Source organism: Toxorhynchites rutilus, chromosome 3, assembly GCF_029784135.1.
Source record: "Toxorhynchites rutilus septentrionalis strain SRP chromosome 3, ASM2978413v1, whole genome shotgun sequence".
In the NCBI taxonomy this organism is placed as follows: Eukaryota; Metazoa; Arthropoda; class Insecta; order Diptera; family Culicidae; genus Toxorhynchites; species Toxorhynchites rutilus.
This window is the reverse complement of record NC_073746.1, coordinates 48,768,434-48,791,762: the sequence shown is the minus strand read 5'-3', so window position 1 is coordinate 48,791,762 and position 23,329 is coordinate 48,768,434. Positions and strand designations below refer to the sequence as shown.

The window sequence follows — 23,329 nt, the reverse complement described above, 5'->3', positions numbered from 1 at the left end:
ACAACTGTAAAGTGAGGAAATGTTCGGCAATAATCAAATAGCTGTTATATAAAATTAACCCATGAAGCTATGTTGTGTTACGAAATATGAATAAGCGCGAGTTTGATGTATAAAGGCATGAGAGAACATTTAAGATGCGTACAATCTTTCGAAAGTTTGGTACAGTACAAACAACTGACATAACAAATGGCTATACTACATCCATTCCATGTGAAACCGATATAGTGGTTCTCAAATTTTCGTGAAAAGTGGTATATTTGTTCACTGACCCGTTCTTTTTATTTTTTCATCAGGGTGCCCATTTCTATTTTAGGGTGGCCCGAAAACTAAATTTTTTCGCCTTTTTCCTAAAAACGTTTTTTTTAAATCCATAAATGAACTACAGGACCGATTCAGATGATCGATGTATTAAATTAAAGTCAATTACATAGTCTTTCTATAAAAAATATTACGCTTGCCAAAAATTTTATTTTCGTTATTATTGATTGTATTTGTTTTTTGTTGTTTTTATGGCTTCGGACTAGAGGGCGCTATATTTTTTATATTTTTTCTTGAAAGCTGAGATTTTTTTAACATAACATACCTGAAAATCAGAGATGTGATTTTTTTCGTTTTTAAGTTATGAATTTTCAAAAGTTAATCGGTGGTTAAAAAAACAATTTTTTCCCCTTTTCCCAAGAAAACTTTTTTCAAAAAAAAACTTTTGAACAACTGAACCGAATAAGACGATCGATATATCAAATTGTAGCCAATAATCTCGTCTTCTTTGAAAAAAAATTACACTCACGAAAAATTTGGAGTTTCGTTTCTGTAATTATTGATTGTATTAGTTTTTCATAATTTTCTCGGTAAAAGATAGAGGGCACTATATTTTATTTATACTTTTTCTTGAAGGCTGAGATTTTTTTTTCTTACATAACATGTCAAAAAATCAAAGGTGTGTCTCTTTTCGTTTTAGAGTTATGATTTTTAAAATTTAACATGTTTTCAGTCCTCGTTAAATATTCCTATGCAACTGGACTAGATCTATTCCACCAGAATCCATTCTTTTTGCAAGTCTAATATTTTTTTCAAAAAAAGACTAGCTTCAATTTTATATGTCGATTATCTGAATCGGTCCAGTAGGTCACAAGTTATGAATTTAAGGAAAAGTTATTTTTGGAAGAAAAGGCAATAAATGATTTTTCGGCCATTGGTTGACTTTGAAAAATCATAACTTGAAATCGAAAAAAAACACATCTCTGATTTTTGAGCATGTTATGCTAAAAAAGCTCAGCTTTCAAGAAAAAATATATAAAAATCGTCCAAAGCCACGAGAACAACAAAAAATAAATACAATCAATAATTACGAAAATAAAATCCAAATTTTTTGAATATGTTATATTTTTCTAAAAAATATCAACCCTTTCGCTACGAATATTAACCCTTTCGCTACGAGCGTCGTCTATAGACGACATCAGGGTAATACCGCACATCGATCACACCAGCGCGATATGCATACTTTTCGGCGCAGTGCTCCGTTCAGCAATAGCACTCCGGCGGAACACACTTTCGTAGTGAAAGGGTTAATTTGATATGTCGATCATCTAAATCGATTCAGTAGTTCAAAAATTTTCGAAAAAAGTTATTTTTGGGAAAAAGTGCAAAAAATTATTCTTCGGACCACCCTAATATAATGCCACCTAGAATTTCTGAGGGACCACTGTGCGTGGTAGCCATGCAAAAGAAATCGAGTTCCATACATATTGCACATTGTACTTTCGCATGAATAAAGAATTTCATTGATATCCAAACCCGTTTAAGTTTTATTTAAAAAAAAAACTTTTGTAGCGCCCTTATTGAAGACCCAATAGTTGCCAACCCTGAAAAGAACAGGAGAAGTATGACAAAACGATTCACGATGCTCGATTCACGAGATGAAGAAATGATTGAGACGAATCAGCTCAGGAGACTGAAAGTCTCAAAAATAAAGAACTTAAAAAAAAGTTGAGATGACGAAATAAAATGGAGCGGTTGCCTAGCTAAGTGCCCATGATGTGATGCAAGATATTCGGTATTTCATCAAGGGTCTATTAGTTTAATGCATTGATATCGCGCAATAAAAAATAACGGCACTACAAAAAAACAGGGTTTGCTCAAAACTCTTGTTGAATACGTTATGTGAAAAGTCTCAGCGTCCCAAAAATCATATTGAAAAATGTGATCTGTTCAATCATTAATTAGTAAATTATTAAAACTTTTTCAAAGTTTCCTCCTAAAAGTAGACAATTGAGACCCATTTTACTTTTTTCATTTGTTGTAAAAAATAGAAAATCTGTCAGATGTTCAAATATGAGTGCATATGTTTATCAAAATTTCATGCAAGAAATAATGAGATAATAATCGTGTTATGGGAGAAATATATTTCAAAAATAGACAAAAAAAATATTTAAAAGTATTTGCTTTTCAAAAATGATATAAACACTGAGGGTATCTCTGAAGTCGACAGTAAAAAAAAGAAAATAAACTATTTCTGCAATTCAATTTTCCAATTGGAAAGTTCGCTTAAATTTACTGGCAAAAGATCGGAAAGTGGTGCAACGGTTCAAAATTAACGAATATTGAAAAAGGCTGTGAAAATAGCCAAACTATCATTTTTCTCATAAAGGATTGATAACAAAAAAAATCCCTGAATTTACAAATTTATTTAACAATCAATCAACAACAATCATTCACCAATGTTTCTGGTGTCCATTGCCATGAACTGGAGCGGGTTTCTCATCATGATCTGCGTACGGTTGGGGCACTTCGACGTATTCCTTCTGGACAACTGGAACTTCGACTGGATAGGGAACATGTACTGGGCGATCTACAGGGACTCGCTTTTCAACGTAAACTGGTCTGTCAACATGCACTGGAACCTTCACCGGGTATGGAACCGGACGATCCACATGAACTGGAACACGCTTCTCCACCTCGACTGGGTATGGAACTGGGCGGTCAACGTGAACTGGGACACGGTTTTCGACGTAAACTGGGACCTTTTTCTCCACTGGGTAAGGAACTGGACGATCGACATGGACTGGAACGTGTTTCTCCACCTCAACTGGGTACGGAACGGGACGGTCAACGTGCACAGGAACCTTCTTCTCGACTTCCACTGGATATGGACGATCAACGTGAACTGGGTATGGTACTTTCACCTCGACTGGATATGGGCGATCGACATGGACCTTCTTTTCGACTTCAACTGGATATGGAACTGGACGATCAACGTGCACTGGTACTTTCTTCTCAACCTCTACTGGATAGGGAACATGAACTGGAACTTTCTTTTCGACGTAGACTTTCTTCTCAACTGGATATGGAACCTTAACTTCGACTGGGTAAGGACGATCAACGTGAACTGGGTATGGACGATCGACATGAACCTTCTTCTCGACGTACACTGGATATGGGACCTTCTTCTCGACATGCACTGGGTATGGAACCTTCACTTCTACTGGGTATGGAACTGGACGATCGACGTGCACTGGAACCTTCTTTTCGATGTAAACTTTCTTTTCGACTGGATACGGAACCTTCACTTCGACTGGGTATGGAACGTGAACTGGAACCTTCTTCTCAACATGCACTGGGTACGGCACTTTGACCTCCACCGGATATGGCCGATTGACATGAACCTTTTTCTCAACATGCACTGGGTATGGAACCTTCACTTCAACCGGGTACGGACGATCCACATGAACTGGAACCTTCACCGGGTATGGAACTGGCCGGTCCACATGAACTGGAACGTGCTTCTCGACCTCAACCGGGTACGGGACCGGAATCTTCTTGGTGATTGTCGTGGTCAGATGTTTGACCTCGTGATGACCATAGTGGTGACCGTATTCGAGTCCGTGCATGTCATTTCCCAACTCCCAAAGACCACGTTTTTGCTTCTTGGAGGACTCATCGCCTGCCGCACAGGACGCAATGGCCAAAGCCACCGACAGCACTACGAACGCCTGCAAAAATGTATGGATCAATATGATGGTTTTGATGTTATATTGATGTTTTTTTACCTTCATCTTCGATGCAACCGTTGATTGAACTGCGCTCCAGTGATTTTCCGAACGGTAGGTAACTAACGGGGTGAGATGATCACAAGTGAATGATACTTTTCGATTGGCCTCAGCAGCTTTATATATGTTTCTCTTAGTTTCTGTTCGTAACTGTATCAATTTTTTTTTTTGGTGCCGCAATAAGATTTCACTGAAGGTCGTTTACACATGTTCGCTGCTTCACGAAACCAATTCGAGAGAAAATCGTTTCTATTATCGGCGATAATAAATTCTGTATAAAAAATTGGTAGATGCGTTTTATAATCGAGCTCTTGTATCAAGTTAGAGGAAAAACACCGTCCGTTAATTAATTTGCGTTTTTTTTACAGTTTTTTTATATGTTATTTTAATTTGTTTTCTGTAATTACTGCAACAGTTGCAATACATTGTTTTTAGTTTGCTGTTTTGTGGTTAGCTAAATAAACTCGTGATCTGTGAACTTTGTTTCATTCCAAATGAATGGAGAATATCGAATGTTTGGTAATATTCTATGTGTGTGTTTTTTTTAAATTAACATACGATGTCTTATTTTCAATAGTTTACTTGCCCTTCGTTGTTTCGGGTTGAAGCAATAATCTATCAACATTAGTTTTTTTTTGCATTTTCGATGGAAACGTTGTCCTATTGATACCATCTCTCGATGGAAATGCTTCCCCTGTTCAAAACTGAATTGATGGGTTTACGAGTTAGACGTGCAAATCGGTCAACAAGCTTCGGAATGGTGCCATCCAACTGATGTAACTTACAAAACAAGCTGCCTGTTGTATCTGTAAAATTATACATATCATATTTCGATTTATCGATTCTTTTCAAATCAATCCTGTTAAGCAAACATGATGGTTGGTTCAACTTGCAAGTCGCTGCATTTTTTCGTACCGAAATGGTGTAAGTTGTAATGGCTCCACTACTGTAGCTTTCCCAGCAAAGCAAATAGAATCCTGGCTCATGCATCAGAGCTGCGATAGGAAACTTCGAAGGTCATCGATTGCATGATTAAACTACCTAACTTATAACTTTTTCGCATACGTTGCGGCTCATTCGAGGATCCAGGTGCAATCCTGGCTCGTACCTAATGGGGAAATAACCACAATAAAAAATATACCCACACATCAGTGGTATGCGAATAAACGATCTATTTTCGTCACTAACAAGGGTAAGGTCGCCGCCATCCATGCTATCATCAGGTTCAGAGTTGCAACGTTTTTACGGTCGGGCGCTGATAGGTGAGGAACAATTTAAGGCATACTGCAACATCACACAACCTGCTGTCGGACGTGGTCGAGGGAGAAGTTTATCTTCTGACTTCGTGACTTGGGGAAAGCTTCTTTTTTGTTCTTTGTTGATGGGCATAGCGGAAGGTTTTGTTTTGTAATTATTATCGATTTGGTGGATTGTACAGCTCATTTTGGACAGAAGAAACCGAAGTCGGTTAGATCAGAAAGCTCTACAAAGTGTGCCTTTTAACATTTTGCGGGCGTTTAAAACTAACATTAACATGGATATATTAACATGGATATAATATTGGTCGTAATTATTTTCACTTGAAAAAGTAGTAAAACACAATCTGTAAGATTGTAAAATAAAAATGAATCCGATCGAGTCAGATAATCGAATCGTGTAGTGAACGGATCTCAATTGTACTTTATGAAATTAGATCGAGTCAAATCTAGTCGGCGGCGCGAATTTGACAATATTGCCACGCCATTCAACATTGACAGCGTCGATTTTCGAACACATTTTTTGCAAGTGATGAGAAAATCTTGAACGGCATTTGATTTCTATATAGGGGGTCACTCTACGAAAAATGTAACGATTTATTAAGAGTTTTCAAACGCATATTACTCAAAATGGTTGTTGCGACATAGTGGTGTTATATATCATTAGACAGGAAATTTATCCAGATTTTTTTTTTTTGCTTGAAACATGAACAGTGAATATAGTAAAAAAAGTTAACAATTTGACGGTTTAATTGGGTATGTTTTCTTTCGATTGCACTATCCACTCGCTTCCTCCCCGACGCAACGAGCAATCTTTTTGCCTAAATTCGGGAGCTCATAATGTGAGTTGATGCGTAAAATGAATTATTCTCCATGTTGTCCAATCAATTTGTGCTCAATTCATGTTTTCATCGTGTAGGTCTCACTACTAACAATTTGTATAATTGTGGTCCAGGATGTCATAATATCGAGTATGTTGTTTGGTTATGTGAAAAAGCAATAAATGAATTTAAATGGCTGCTAATTTAGAAGATCGAAAGGGTATACCCAAGTAAATCAGATTAAAGGGTGTGTCACATCAAATTGCATCACGGAAAAAACGCTGTAGCAATTTAATTTTTAGGAATTATATCTTCAGCTTTCGCTTATAATCAGATGAGAGTGTATAGATCACGTTGGCCATGCTTCACTGTGAATTTTTCGTAAATTTGGAAAAATGTCGTCGAACGAAAAAGAGCGTCGTGAATTAATCCTGTGCACTCATTTCGAGAATCCGGAGTTGTCACATCGGGACATCGGTAAGATGCTGGGAATCGTCCAATCCACGGTCAGCAGAGTACTAAAACGATACTTCGAGAACCTAACCATCGACCGGAAGGTGAAGAACGGTAAAAATGGATGCTCCGTCAGTGAAAAAGATCACAAGCGCGTAGTTAAGCAGTTTAGACGTGATCCGAGAAGTTCGGTCCGGGATGTCGCCAATAAGCTGAATTTGTCAAGTTCATTCGTCCAGCGGACCAAGCAGCGGGAGGGCCTGCGTACATACAAGGTTCAGAAGGCTCCTAACCGCGACGAAAGACAAAACATGGTGGGGAAGACGCGAGCTCAGAAGCTGTACACCGAAATGCTGACGAAGCCGCATTGCCTGGTAATGGACGACGAAACCTACGTCAAAGCGGACTTTCGTCAGCTGCCGGGCCTGTTGTTCTTATCCGCAGAGGACAAATTCAGCGTTCCGGAGGCGATTCGCAAGCAGAAACTATCCAAGTTTGCCAAAAAGTACATGGTGTATCAAGCGATCTGCTCTTGCGGAAAGCGGAGCGCCCCCTTCGTGATGACCGGCACGGTAAACGGGCAGGTTTACCTTAAGGAGTGCCTACAGAAGCGCTTACTACCACTATTGAAGCAGCACGAGGGCCCGACCATCTTCTGGCCGGATCTCGCTTCGTGCCACTATTCAAAGGACGTGTTGGAGTGGTACGAAGCCAACGGGGTCACCTTCGTGCCAAAGGAAATGAACCCGCCCAACGCGCCGGAGCTTCGCCCAATAGAGAAATATTGGGCGATTATGAAGCAGGCCCTCCGGAAGAACCCAAAAGTTGTCAAATCGGAGGCGGACTTCAAGAGAAAATGGATTTCTGTTCAAAAAAAACTACAACCTGACGTTGTACAGTACCTTATGGACGGGGTAAAGAGGAAGGTGCGAGCATTTTTTTTTGAAATTCATTTATTTTGGTCCAAGGAGATTTGTTCTAACTACTTTTTGATTATGATATCTCGTAAATGACCGCCTCTGGCCTTGACCGCAAAATGTGCCCTTTTTTCGGCATTTTCCATCACTTTGCCCAATGCTTCCGCCGATATGGCAGCAATTTCTTTCGGATATTGTCTTTCAGCGCAGCTAGGGTCCTTGGTTTACCAGTGTATACCTTGGATTTTAAATATCCCCATAAAAAAAAGTCAGGAGGCGTCAAATCAGGTGTTCTCGGTGGCCAGTCATAATCGCCGTTTTTCGATATTAATCTTCCGGGGAACATTTCGCGCAATAATTTGGTCGTGGCAGCCGCTGTATGGCATGTAGCGCCGTCCTGTTGGAACCAGTAATTGTCCAATTCATTTTAACGAACAAATGGCAATAAAAAATCGGTTATCATTGTCCGATAACGCTCCCCATTCACGGTTTCCGTTGCTCCATTTTCGTTTTCAAAGAAGTACGGGCCCATGACTTTATCGGCATAAATGCCACACCACACAGTAACTTTTTGGTCGTAGAGAGGTTGCGTTTCGAAGAATTGAGGGTTTTCAGTAGCATAAAACCGACAATTTTGTTTATTCACTCCTCCATTCAAGTTGAAATGCGCCGCATCAGACATTATGATTTTTTGCCAAAAGCCACAATTGAGAAGTTATTTTGAATGTACAGCTGAACAATTTCAGCGCGTTGTTTAGGTGTGTATTGTTCCATGGTTAAAATTGTACTGAAATGACGCTTCCAACGCGGTATGACATTTGTTAATGTGACATCTCTGTCAAAAGTTATGGGGTTGCCAGATGCTTCCACTTTATATGGCCCACCCTGTACATACAGGAAACGGTTTTTCCATTTAAGGTATCAAGAATGAAAAAAAAACAGATTTTGAACAATGAAAAACTCAATTTAAATGCAATTACTACACACAATCACAGTCCTATGTCAAGATCCCGTCCGTGCCAGACCCATAAACTTTTTTGATTATTTATTGTGCTTAAATATGATAATTTCAGCTGTCTAGTTGCTATAAGACCATTTCAGAATTCATAAGTATTATTGATGAATAAAATAAGTAAAAAAAAAATCGGTGGGTTTTATCTATGATATAACCGCAAGGTTGACGTGGGACTACCTTAGCTTAGCAATCATTTGTTTGTATTGATTAAATTTTTGATTAAATGAAACAATTTCCGAATTCACTTGAATTCAATATATTTGCTTTGTGAGTAAAAAGATTACATAATGCCATGTAAGGTCAATTCATGCACTGTGATAGATTATGTTCTTCGTTACAAGTAAAGTTATAGACAGTCATTTTACGTTTGATATGATGCCCAGGACAAAATATGTGAACGGAAAAATTATCAAACGATGTGGAGGCGATCTGGCGTATTGGTAACATCCATGCCTCTCACGCTAAAGTTCACGAGTTAAATTCTCACTCCCGACATTCTTCCAAAAATGGAAGTAAAAGTGATGAACCAGCCAAATGAGTTGAAAGTCACTATAATACAGATAAAAAAAAATTATCAAACGATTATTTTATTTTACGTTTCCTTCTGAAGTTTACATCTCTCAAGTGTACGTACTCCTCGAACCGCGAACTTGCTTGATTTAATGAACTTCAGACACTCAGTTTCGATTTTGACATGTAAGCCGAACGCATATTGTTTAACCAATAGGCGTTGTCGCAGCAAATGGTTATCAACATTTTGCCTAATCATCAAATGGTATGCGTAGAAAATCAGTGAGCAGAAGATATGAAGGCATGTTTTTCAATGCAATCTTGAATAATCGAGCCGAACGCGTTGTGTTCGTACCCGCTTTTGTAATCCGTGTTAGGAAAACATTTCTTGGAGTGAAAAAAAAACATGCGGGTGCAGAAGTACCCCGGCTTGCATGAATCAACAAGCCGGGCTACTTTTTATACTATAGAGGATTTAAACCTGAAAGTTCATTCGCCTCTAGTGTCTGCACGATTTTCCCAGGTTCCTAAGTTTAGGAGACCGTGTTAAAGAAACATATTCTAGTTTGCACAAAGGCAAGTGAGTACAAAAGTACTCGCAGTTTGAATTTATTTGCAAAGCAAATTTCCCCAGACATCTGTGTTGGGGAAACACACTTCAGTCGGGACAAAAATACCTCCGACCTGTATGTACTTGCAGTGCCAATTTCCCCACGCTCCATGGATTTGAAGTCTGTGTTCGGGAACACATTGCGATGAGCACAAAAGTCCCCATACTATCATGTATTTGCAATGCCGATTTCCCCAAGGCTAAACATTTTACAGTTTTTCAATTGTTTATTTAATGAAACATAACACTTTATTAATTGCGATAGAAGCGTAGAAATAGTCCCTTTGAATTGATGCAAACATCTTTCCGATCCAGTAAGAAATGTCAAATTCAATGTCAAATTTCAATTTCTTTTAATGTGGGTCAGCGCTACAAACACGTTACAAACATACAAACATACAAACATACAAACATACAAACATACAAACATACAAACATACAAACATACAAACATACAAACATACAAACATACAAACATACAAACATACAAACATACAAACAACCAACATACAACAACAACTACAAACATACACAACACCTACAACAAACATACAACACATACAACACCATACAAACATACAACACAACACCACAACACCAACCCCCCAACAACCAACCAACAACCATACAAACATACAAACCACACCCAAACAACACCCACCCCACCAAACACAACAACACAACATACAAACATACAAACCATACCAACATACAAACATACAAACATACAAACATACAAACATACAAACATACAAACATACAAACATACAAACATACAAACATACAAACATACAAACATACAAACATACAAACATACAAACATACAAACATACAAACATACAAACATACAAACATACAAACATACAAACATACAAACATACAAACATACAAACATACAAACATACAAACATACAAACATACAAACATACAAACATACAAACATACAAACATACAAACATACAAACATACAAACATACAAACATACAAACATACAAACATACAAACATACAAACATACAAACATACAAACATACAAACATACAAACATACAAACATACAAACATACAAACATACAAACATACAAACATACAAACATACAAACATACAAACATACAAACATACAAACATACAAACATACAAACATACAAACATACAAACATACAAACATACAAACATACAAACATACAAACATACAAACATACAAACATACAAACATACAAACATACAAACATACAAACATACAAACATACAAACATACAAACATACAAACATACAAACATACAAACATACAAACATACAAACATACAAACATACAAACATACAAACATACAAACATACAAACATACAAACATACAAACATACAAACATACAAACATACAAACATACAAACATACAAACATACAAACATACAAACATACAAACATACAAACATACAAACATACAAACATACAAACATACAAACATACAAACATACAAACATACAAACATACAAACATACAAACATACAAACATACAAACATACAAACATACAAACATACAAACATACAAACATACAAACATACAAACATACAAACATACAAACATACAAACATACAAACATACAAACATACAAACATACAAACATACAAACATACAAACATACAAACATACAAACATACAAACATACAAACATACAAACATACAAACATACAAACATACAAACATACAAACATACAAACATACAAACATACAAACATACAAACATACAAACATACAAACATACAAACATACAAACATACAAACATACAAACATACAAACAGATTACAGGGCATGCTAAATTAAACCGTTTAAAATTTAAATTTCAAAACGATCGGCTGATTTAAATGTCAATAACTGGCAACCTTGCCATTCCGGCTAATAACCTGGAAAATTCGTGTTGGAATACTATTTTTCAAATTCTGTATGTAATCCTTGAATGATGTGGAAGATATTTTGACCTTTTCGGTTGCACAGAATCCTGCCCAAACCATGCACGAGCCTCCACCTAAATTCCTGGTTAAAAATACCGTTCCTTCTTCCGTAAATCATGCCAGTACCCGTTTAAATTATCAGGACCATACAAATTGAATTTTTGACGTAGAACTACGTCTTTCATTAAGGGTGCCAAATCAGAAAACAGGTCACGTTTTTATGAAATAAAGTTAACATTAATAACTATTTTAACCGTAAACGGATTCTGGCGATATATATACCAAACGAGTCGGAAATTCCCTAAGATTTGTTTTATATGCTATACATTACAATCCCATAGTCTGTATATAGTTTAAATTGATGAAAATTGAAAGCATTCCCATTTCCTCATACATTTGTTCTGTCCATTTGTGTGCTTCCCCGAATAGAGCTGTCAATAACGAGCAACGAAGAGGAAATTGTAAGATGTAAAGTCTCCGTGAACAAAGGAAAAGAAAAAGAACGAAGGAACTAGAGTATCAACAGTGGATCTTGCTGAGGCAAACTTCATTCTTCGTGAGGACACCGACTGGGCAACACCGCTGCTGGGCGAACTGGACGGCGAGGGATCGAATGGTTTTCTCAAGGCAATGAGGGGTGGAGGAGTAATATTAGGAAAGTGAAGTGTTTTCCAAGGGCCTTTTTGAAGGCTAGAAACGAATGAACTGAAGAAGTTTAAAGTCTCTTTAATTCAACAAGGATGGAAAGGCAAACTTTCAGTATCGCTCTAGATACGAAACAATGAACATCGCTTGTTCTTCCTTGTTTTGCGCCATCACATGTCTTCATTTCGGATTGAGCTGTGGACGCGACCAAATTACTCACTCGCTAATTTCTCTGACATTGCAATCATTTCATCAAACTGACGCCATTGCATTAATGTTTTGAGCTACACAATTGTGAGGGGAATCATCAAGCTAGGCTATCGTCAGCTCACCAAGAAAATAAATGTTCTGGAATTTTGTCAGTGATTTGGTTTCGCATGCCGATAGGAAAACTCTCTCCACAAATTATGACAGCTAAGCTAATCTAGACTAGCAATATTAACAGAAAGGGCTTCTGTTGAGAAGAACGCAAGACAGAGATAAGTGTGTGTATATTTAGTTTCTTCTAGCCATCGATATATAGATATTTGTTTGCGTACGTGCGTGCTTCATAACTCGTACGTAAAAATAGTGCATCTTCGCTACGCTGAAACCCCATTTGTAATGATAAATATAAACAAGCAGGGAGATAGCGGAGATGACATTGCATCAATGCATTGAAAATTATTTGGGGAATACCAAGTTATTCAATTAGTTATAATAAGTCATTAATTTATTTGGGTTCGCGTGCAGATAGAGTTTATTTCGCTTATTTAATCACCAAGAAAGTAAATGTCATTCTGGAAGTTTATATGTGATTTGGTTTCGCTTGCCAGTAGTAAAACTTTCTCCACTAAGGATGACAGCAGCGCTTATCTCTAGCATGTATTGTTTTGCGAGCACAAAAATGAATCATCAAACAATTATCGTCAAATGATTCTACAATAAAAAAAACATTTCAAGGCGACCAAACTGGTAGAACGGCTATTTAAAAATTTTCGTAATATCCGCAGTTATAAACAAGCGACCAAAATTAAACTACAGCGCAGTTCTACGTCAACAATGCGGTCGTGTCTTGAACACAACCTCCTATAATTTTTTTTTTCGTCACTGAAGATAACCTTCGTTATGCTATAGCATATATATAGCAAAATGTATTCTTTTGGAAACATTCTTTGTCACAACATGCCATGTCCCACTGTCGGTTCATGTGAACTTTGGCAAAACTCAGACGTCTTCCGATGTGAGATGGTGTAAGTATTTGCATAAGCGATTTTGAGGAATTCGCAGCTGTTTTAGCTATTTCCCGCTTATCCCGGTCAGAGAGCTTCAATTTACGTGGAGCTCTCTCCTTCTTACCGTATCCTTGAGGATTCGATTGAGTACTACTTGATGAGATTTTCCAATCTGATGAGCAATTTCTCTGATAACAACATTTTCATCGTGAAAGGCATCGATTTGTCCTTCTTCTCTCTCCGTGAGCACTTTTCTCTTTGGCATTTTCCAGATCTATGGATCAAAACAACTAAAACAATGGAAAATTCGTTCGTTTACGCTCAGCACTATGTATGTGTATATTAAAATCATACAATGTATGATAGTCACCAATACCTACACAATAGAATATTAATTGAAGTAGAATATTAATTGAAGCATTGCTTGTTTACAATGACACAAAGCAGCAAGATCTTCACCTGGTCTTATAGAAGTTGGACAGAGTGTAGTCTTTCGCCAAAAATCAATGAGTCGGAAGGTAGCATAAAAACTATAAAATTTCAAAAATTGGGCAACACATGAAGTAATGTGCCTAGAGTTTGAACAGAAATAGAGAAATGAGAAATGTTTCATCCTTGTCTGAATTCGAACTGATTCAAACACTACGATAAATGGAAAAAAGGTGATGAAAAAGTGGAATAAAATATGTGAATTTATGCACAAATTGTACCAGTACAGAAAAAAAAACGAAAAATGTTCTCGATTTGGTAAAAACAATTGCTTGAAGGCAATTAAAAAAACAAATCTATAAAGTGTATAAAATCTATATAATGCAATAACAGATTCATGCTCATAAAAAGTTTGAAACTTCAGTAGAAATACATATTACGTAAAAAATAATTTGTAATTTTGGCCGCCTTTTGCAATGATACGAAAACATAACTGTACTGTATATTAAAAAAATATAATTACCGTGGGAAGATAGCAGGATCTCTTCCAAGGGAGATTAATTCCGACCGCAAAGGGTTAATCCTAGCACAAGGCATGAACATGGCTTCTTACTCTTCTTTGTTTCCTTTTCTTCGACCAAGCTCGAACAGCAGGGATGTCGAACCACTTGAGATGTCAAGTTTACAAATTTAATACAGTTTCTGAAGACTATTTTCTACGTCCCGCTGTACACATTTGTGAAAAAGTTTACTAAACATTTAAATTCGTTCAGAAAAAATTTAAACTATTACTTCGTTTCGTTGAAAAAGGTATTTTTTTGCTGTGGTGGCTGGGATCAGACAAACGACCGCGAAGGGTTAAACAAGCCCTCTGACATTCAGTCCCGTTTTGAAAGCCAACATCTTGAGCATCAAAACAGCTTATATTCTGACACTTTCCGAGCACAGCCAATACGATAGGCGATACAACTCCTTAACTTAATAAAAAATACTATGTCCACGCAACAATCATCATGTGGCGGTAAACCCAATCCCCTACGTAGTATACAATCTGCCCAAACTCAAGCAAAATAACAAAATAAAAAGTTAAGAATATGACATATGTATGAACATTATGAACAGCCGTATTCGAGGAAGGGAAACGAGGCGATTGAATCACAACGAAAAATGAACGAAACGAACAATGCCAAAACACCCATTTCGCTCATATTACACAGAATAAAGAAAACAAAAATTGCACGCTTTTCCCAGCCCATTTTCCCATCCGGGCAACATTACCGCACAGAGTTATCCAGAAAAAGGAGAGGAAACGATGGGGCAAGTATAAAAGTAAAAGCGCGTTGGTGTGGTTTCGGTCGGTCTTTTGTGATTCTATCAAAGTTCGGATGCGGCGTGGAACAGTTATGACCAGAAAGTATTCCTATTCCTAGAAAGCATGTTTAACATGCAAAAGTTCAGGTGAAGGCGTTGTGGAAATCAACGTGGATGCCTCGTAATGTGATATTTCGAAATAGGACTGATTACGTGGTGCTACGGATGTAAGTTAATGACGTGATGATTAGATACTCCGTGATTGGCGAGTTTATTGTTGAACTCGTTGAAACATACGAAGTCGAACTCAAAATCACATATTGTTTCGCGGTATTAACAAAATCTAAATACCATTTACTTCTTATCACTATAGAAACAAACGCTAGCCTTAACAGTGACAATTATTTGTTTTTCTCTGGCCAAAATATTCTTGCTGGAAAACCCACCATCTTCTTTAATCTTTTCGCGAATGGTAATGATTGCCCTCGTTAATAAGTATTATGAGAATTTTCAACCGCCAATTATGTGTGGGTTCTACTCGACAACACAAAAAAAACAGATTCATCCTCTGCGATGATGCAGCGCGAAACGTTGGAACGGATGCAAGGAAATACTACGAAATCGTACACCTACGCGTACGAGAGATGAATAATTCTCGTCTATTATTCCATTCATTGCGTACTACGGTTATAGTACAATAGCACACGATCGTACTCGAATTGGAATAAAAAATCAAGATTGTAATGCGATTCACATATAATGAGGTGATTGAATCGATAATTATCGACAATTGATGATGTACATGAAAAATTGGTAGAATGATAGATTAATCGTTTTCCATCAATTTATGCTCGTTTTCGACATTATTTGCCTCCAATTAAAGTTGAAATGCTACCGCTTCCCACTTCCTACAGGTGCTGCAGGTGGATTTACGCTCATGCGCACCGCGTTCTGTGTATGCAGAGCGGTCCAAACACACATAGCGAAAGGCGAAAGTGCTATGGATCCGCAGCTGTTGCCGGGGACTCTCGTGCTGTGCAGTTATTCAACACGTGGCTGCTCCTGGTATAGTTCTGTTTCAGCTAGGTGTGACGTCATGTGATAGTATTTCCCGGCGTCCACCCACGCGCACTCACAGCACTGAACGTGTGGTACTCTGTGAATGTCATCATCCCATGAATGAATGAAAGTTCTCCAATCTTCTGTAGGTCGCGAAAATCGATTCCACGCTGAAGCCGTGTAGGCGTTCTCGAGATGGGGAGTATGACTAGACTGTTTTCAATTCGATTCTAGTTGAACTCGATTTTCCAGGAAATTGTGCAGTATTATGTTTCAATAAAAAAATAAATTGAATTTACTCAACGAAAATGTGCAATCCATTCGTGAATGAAAGTGAGGAAAATGTTAACATAAATCTCAGCTTCCCTGGTGATAGGTGAAGTTTTCGTTTAGCTCTCTTTTAGTGTGTATTCGAACATCAAAATAAAGCCACGCCGGCGGGTTCGAAAATTGCTAGAGTTATAAAAAAGTTCCGCAAGGATAAAAATGTATACGAATTTCCCACGAAGGATCCTTACCCCAAACCTGTCATATTTTACTACGCTGAATGCGCAACACAAACTTTTGCTACTGTCTGCATTTTTGGAACACATTTATTCCATTACTAGCAGGCCTAGCGAACTCTGTCACGCGCGAAATTGATTTCTTTATTTGAATAGTTTCGAACATTCTCGTTTCCTTCCGAAATTGTTTTTGACCGTACATTCGCTAATGATAACAACTAGTGATTCAGTAAAGCACTTTTAATTTAATTTATTTGAACGAGCTCGAGTGAATCATGTGTTAGATGTACCTTTAAAGGACCAACTAAATACTAATTGAATACATCCATAATTGAATACATCGAAAACAAATATAGTTAACCAAGGTGTATAATTTTATCCAAGCAAAATGAAAGAAAACATCCATTTATCCTTTTCAAACGGTTTTATTTAGCTTAACCTGTTCGTATGCTTGTAACTTTGTATGTTTGTCTGTGGCGTTGTCCCACATTTATAGAAATATGACCCCTTTCCCGTTTGATCCCTTTGACCAATTAATTAGAAAATCTGGAACATACCTTTTTCTCTGAACTCATTATAAATCTGCGTATTCCGGTTTTACCGGTAATACCGGTTCATTTTCCATCATCGAATCACCGGTTATTTTACAATCAATAACCGGTAATTTCGGTAATTTTAATTTTTACACCATAAATAATATTTGCCTTTATGCCGCTCTTAAATATTACTTGAGAATCACAATAAAATCGACAAAACACAACAGGTCGTGTTGCACCGATTCTAGACTTCCGAGTTACAGTTAAAAAATCGCCGCTCGATCTGAAGACGGATAACACAGGATAAGCTTCAGCGATGAAGCACTGAAGGCGATAAAGGAATTGGCTGATGCCCTCGAACCAGTTCTATGTCGGAAGAACTGCGCCCTTTATGAAACTGACGTTGAATTGCAATTTATGTTAGAACAGCTATCGAAGCAACAATCAGAAACTTCGAAGCAGCTGGAATGCAGAAAAACGTTTCGTATAAGGACCGTATCGTTATTTATGGGTACGCCTTAGAGTCTCCGTCTGAAAAAGACTATAGCTTGTTTTGACAGCTGTTTATTTTTCTCCTGTTGTTGACACAGTTAGCGTTCAGTTAGCATTGTTAAAAGATCGTTTTTTCCTAAAAGTGCAATCATGAGAGTGCTAACAGAAGAAAAACGAAAATCCATTGTGACCAGATACTGCTCCGAAACAGGAATATCAATGAGAAAATTGGCGAAGGCGGAAGGAGTAAGCGTCCATGCGGTCCAAAACGCTATCAAGCGATTTGGTATGTATAATACATTGAAGGATCTACCCGGTCGCGGCAGAAAACCTGGGCCATCCAAGCCAAACTTGGATAAAAAGATTTGCAGGCAATTTGAAAGAAAAAAGGAATTATCGATACGGGATTGCGCAAAAAAGTGTGGAACATCAATCGGTATGGTTCAACGTGCCAAAGAACGTAACTCACTGAAGGCATATAGAAAGCAAAAATGTCCCAAACGCAGCCAAATTCAGGCAAGTTCCGTGAAAACCCGTGCCCGTAAGCTTTACGATGGGATTTTAAGCAAACGCGAACTGTGCATCGTCATGGATGATGAAACCTACGTCAAACTGGACTACAAAACTCTTCCTGGGGCACAGTTTTACACTGTAAAGCAAGGAACAGATGTCCCGAACGCGGAGAAGTCAATTTTTTGCGAAAAATTCGGTAAGAAAGTGCTGGTTTGGCAAGCTGTTTGTCAATGTGGCATGAAATCATCTCCTTTCTTCACTCTCGGGAATATGAATGGTGAAATTTACCGGAAAGAATGTCTCCAAAAGCGTGTGTTACCGCTCATCCGAAAGCACACTGGTCCGACACTATTTTGGCCTGATTTGGCATCATGCCACTATGCACGTTTGACCTTGGATTGGTATCGCGAGAATAATGTCGATTTTGTGGAAAAGGAGATGAATCCTCCAAATTGTCCGCAAATAAGACCTATTGAAAAATTTTGGGCTTTGATGAAGGGACGACTGCGGAAGAAGGACAAGGCAGCCGATGACCTTGAGCAGTTCAAAAAGGATTGGATAAATGTGAGCAAACAAGTCGATGAGACGGTTGTCCAAAACCTAATGAGGGACATCAAGAAGCAGGTGCGATCATTGGCGCGAAAATCAGAATCTTGATTATTTTTTACTGTTACTCCTTTCTTTCATTCATAAGATACAATATTTTGATATCAGAACTGAAAAATAAATGCAATATTTGAAATAAAGCTGTGTTTTGAGCGTACCCATAATTAACGATACGGTCCTTATGCAGATTTGAAGTTTTTTCTTCGATCCTTCGTGATCAGGCTCTATGAATTCTGCTCGTGGTCGTGACACAATCAACACAATCAATGATGACTTCGGCGTCTTCTATCAAACGTCACGGATTGTATTGGTAAGCAGACATTTAAAATCTTGATGAAATTTGACGATTATGGTATTGATTCAACAGTTGGACAACAGGAGGGAGAAAATCCACTGGACGATGCAAAACCTGCAGAATAGTTGAGCATCAAGGGAAAACTTGAACGACGATTGTCGCAATCATTCGTACTGTACGCCCAACATCATTGGACTCTGTACGTACGTTATCTTCTTCTGAATACAACGAAATTAACATTACTTGTGTCCCTAAGTATTACTTTAACCAACAAACTAAGTAGAAAAAACTTGCAAAATGTTTTCTTGTATACCAATCATTATTAATAGAAGCCGTTACATCAAGAAAATTATTTATTTCAAAGTATTTTTTACTGGTAATGAAATTTTCATTACCGAATGACCGGTTATTGAAACTTTGGCACGGTAATGCAATCCTTAGTCTCAACGTATGCATAAACTAGCGTCCTTTATAAATAATTAGTTGAGATTTCTTAAGCCAAATAACACGCCTTGAATGGATTCCGAGGGGCACGCTCTAGAATACGCGTGATTACAGTGCAAGTCGGAGGAAATTTCTTTGACGAAAAATCCCCCGACCAGAACGGAAATCGATCCCGAACACCCGGCTTTATAATGTGAGACGCTAACCACTCGGCCACGGGTGCACTCAGAACCGCATCAATATGGGTATCAAATGAAAGGGCGTGACTGGTAGAATACTGTTATTGAGAAAAAATGCAAATCTAAAATGGCCGTCACCACAAAATAGGGATGTATTTTTTTTTTACGTGGGACTACGTCTAACCGGAATATATGGAGGGTAAAATGAAAACCTGAACACAGAACATGCAGGAAAAAATGAAAGATTTCGAATGCTTATAGCTCGAACATTTCGTACTGGATAGGAGAGATGTTTGCATCACTTGATAGGGAATATTTCTACGCATCTATCGCAACTAACAAAATGTTGTTTTTCATTAGATAAACAATTGAATAACTGTAAAATATTAGGCGTTATCTAAACGCCCTAACTGCATCGTTTTGATTGGCCCGATTTACGGTTTCCCTAACACAGCCATCAAAACCAAGCAGCCTTGGGGAAATCGGCATTGCAAATACATGAAAGTAGGGGGACTTTTGTTCTCATCGAAAAATGTTCCCTAACACAGACTTTAAAACCAAGCAGCGAAATCGGCATTGCAAACACACGAAAGAGCCTAGAGGCGAGTGAACTGAAAAGTTTAAACCCTCTTAAAGCCAAAAAGAAGAAGAAGAACACACGAAAGTAGGGGGAGCTTTTGTTCCCACCGAAATGTGTTACCTAATAGAGATTTCAAAGGTGCCTGGAGAAATCAGTATTTCAAATTCATGCAAGTCGGGGGTATTTTTGTTCCGACTGGAATGTGTTTCCCTAACACAGACTTCTAAACCGAGGTTTCTGGGGAAATCGGCTCTGCAAATAAATGCAAACTGCGAGTACTTTTGTCCTCGCTTGCCTTTGTGCAGAGTGGAATATGTCTGTCCTAACATGATCTTCTAAACTTAGGAACCTGGGAAAATCGTGCAGACACTAGAAGCGAATGAACTTCCCAGTTTCAAGCAAATTCGAGATTCGAGAAGTATGTACACTTTTGGGATGTAAACTTCAGAGGGAAATGTAAAATAAAATAATCGTTTGATAATTTTTTTTTGTCTTTATTGGAAAGATTTTCAGCCTTAGGCTGGTTCATCAAACGTTTGATAATTCTTCCGTACATATATTTTGTTCTAGTCATCATACCAAACGTAAAAGGTCCGTCATTAAATTTACTTGTAACGAAGAACAATCAATCACAATAAATGAATTGACTTTACACGGCATTTGTTCATTTTTTTCACTCACAGAGCAAATATATTGAACTCAATTGAATTTGGAAACTGTTTCATTCAATCAAGAATTTAATCAATACAAACGAATGATTGCTAAGCTAAGGTAGTCAACCTTGCGGTTATATCATAGATATAACCCACTAATTTTTTTTTCAGAACCCCATCAATATGGTTATCAAATGAAAAGGATTGACAGGTAGAAAATTGCAAATCTAAAATGGTCGCCACCACAAATTGACGACATATTCATACAGTCATTCCATGCCACACTGATATATTGGTTCTCAGATTTTCATTAAAATTGGTAGTTTTGTTCCTTATCGCAATATATTAAACCCGTAATTTAATATTTTTTTTCATTAGGGTACCCATTTTTATTGACTCGATGTTCTGTATCTCGATATTTTCCCTAACTCGATGGATTTCATGGCACCTTCGATTTCCCAAGCATTCTTCTCTCCATAACACGATGCCTCCCTAACTCGATGCCTCTCTTACTCGATGTGTTTTGATTCATTTTTCCTGGGATTTTCCCCTCCCTAACTCGATTGATTTTCGCGTACATGTTTTTGTGCGTTATTACCTCAGATTTCAATTGCCCTTGAAAGTGAAGACGGAGTGTTCGTGTCATCAAACAATTTCTTTTCAAGTATGGAAAACCACGAGAAACCTTTCAAGCGAACAATCAAAACGCTAACCATTGCGCAAGGTTTGAGCATCATCGAGCAGGTCGAAAAATATGGACGGAAGGGGTCTGAAGCTGCAAATAATTTCAGTATTGCACAAAGTGCGGTATCAACACTACTCAAACTAAAGTAAAAATGGAATCGGAATGGAAAATTGTATCTAGACCAAAAGCATATAAGGTTGGTCAGAATCGAGAAGCTGGAGCGGTCAATGAATTTTTGTCTTGTCAAGCTAGACAAAATAAATTACCCCTCTTCTATTCTTCGGGATACGGCTTGAGAATTTGTCCAGAAACTGGGAATTCCTAACTTCAAAGCACAACCAACATGGACGGGAGTGATATTCCGCTGGCATAATTAATGCGTCGTGAGCTTGCTGATGTCGACGGTACAATACCGTTCGATTGCTCAATGTCCTTTAATAATTAGTGCAAAAAGGACCAAAACGTGATTTGCTGTGATCTGATGCCAGATACCGATATACTGGAAAGTGTTGAAAAACCTGAGAAAAACGCTGAAGATAGTAGTTCCATTGAGATGTTAATTCGAACGTTTAATCAAACCTGAAGAATATGTCCGGAATATTGAAATCAACTGAAAATGTTCCTGTGAAACTATTCGAACATTTCTTTGTGATTGAACGGTTCCTGCGTGATCGTTACAATTCAGTTTGAGTAACATACTTAATCAATTTTTTTTTTGTTAACCTAGTGCCTCATGCAAGTCGGACTCGATATGATTCGATTATGTTATGTATTCGATTATTTAGGACTCGATTGTATACAGTTTGAAAAAAAAAGTTTTTTTTTATAATTCAAATATGAATAATTTCAAGAAAAAAAATTAACCTTTCAGCATTAAGGTGAAATTTAAGTGGCTTTTATAAGTACAGTGGGTTAAAAATCGCGATTTTTGAAGATTTTGATTGAATCTTCATCAGGAATTGTTTATATCGATATTGCAGCGAAATTAAGAGAGATAGAAGTTGGGCGTCAAAGAACAAATTGTAGAGAGGTTAGAGAGCTTTAATTTAATTGATAGAAACAATCAAGTTTAGTATGAATTTTTAGGATAAAATACAACACAAAATTGTGTCCCATAATTCGCTCTATCAAACAAATTAGCCATCCAGTCAAACTACTAAATTAGGCATCCAGTCAATGTGTAGAAACAAGGTTGATGTAGATGGTGCAGTGGGTTAGTAAGATGACTGCGATTCCATAGAAAAATCACAACATCATAGTTATCCATCAGAATTAAAGCAGCTTTATGATTTCAATTGTATTTTGCCTCAAAATATCATGAAATCGTGAGTATTTTCAACATTTCATTGTTTCTTCCTAATAAACTTCATGTTCAATATAATCAATGACGACATCATTTTTATTGTTTATCTATCCACATATAATTCGTATACCATTGCACCCTGTGATGTGTCACTCTGGTATTCATTAATCATTTTCAGTTAGATAGTTGAACCTCTTGCCAGGAGCTGATTACATTGTTTGTTCGTTATAGACCGTTTCATGGTTATGACTACACGAGGGCCACTATTTGGAGTTTCCAAAAAGAGTAAAAATAGCAAATTTCTG

General features: G+C 37.5%; 1 protein-coding gene across 1 annotated transcript in view; it reads right to left on the bottom strand.

The window, feature by feature from the left end:
• Nucleotides 1-4,121, bottom strand: part of LOC129773097 (skin secretory protein xP2-like) — a 32,298-nt gene extending 28,177 nt beyond the window's left edge. The window contains exons 1-2 of the mRNA XM_055776649.1: nt 4,047-4,121; nt 3,267-3,989 (exon numbers count right to left, since the gene is read on the bottom strand). Coding sequence (XP_055632624.1) covers nt 3,267-3,989; nt 4,047-4,052 — 729 coding nt within the window. The 5' untranslated portion in view covers nt 4,053-4,121. The remainder of the gene's footprint in view (nt 1-3,266; nt 3,990-4,046) is intronic.
• Between the last annotated feature and the right edge of the window lie 19,208 nt (nt 4,122-23,329).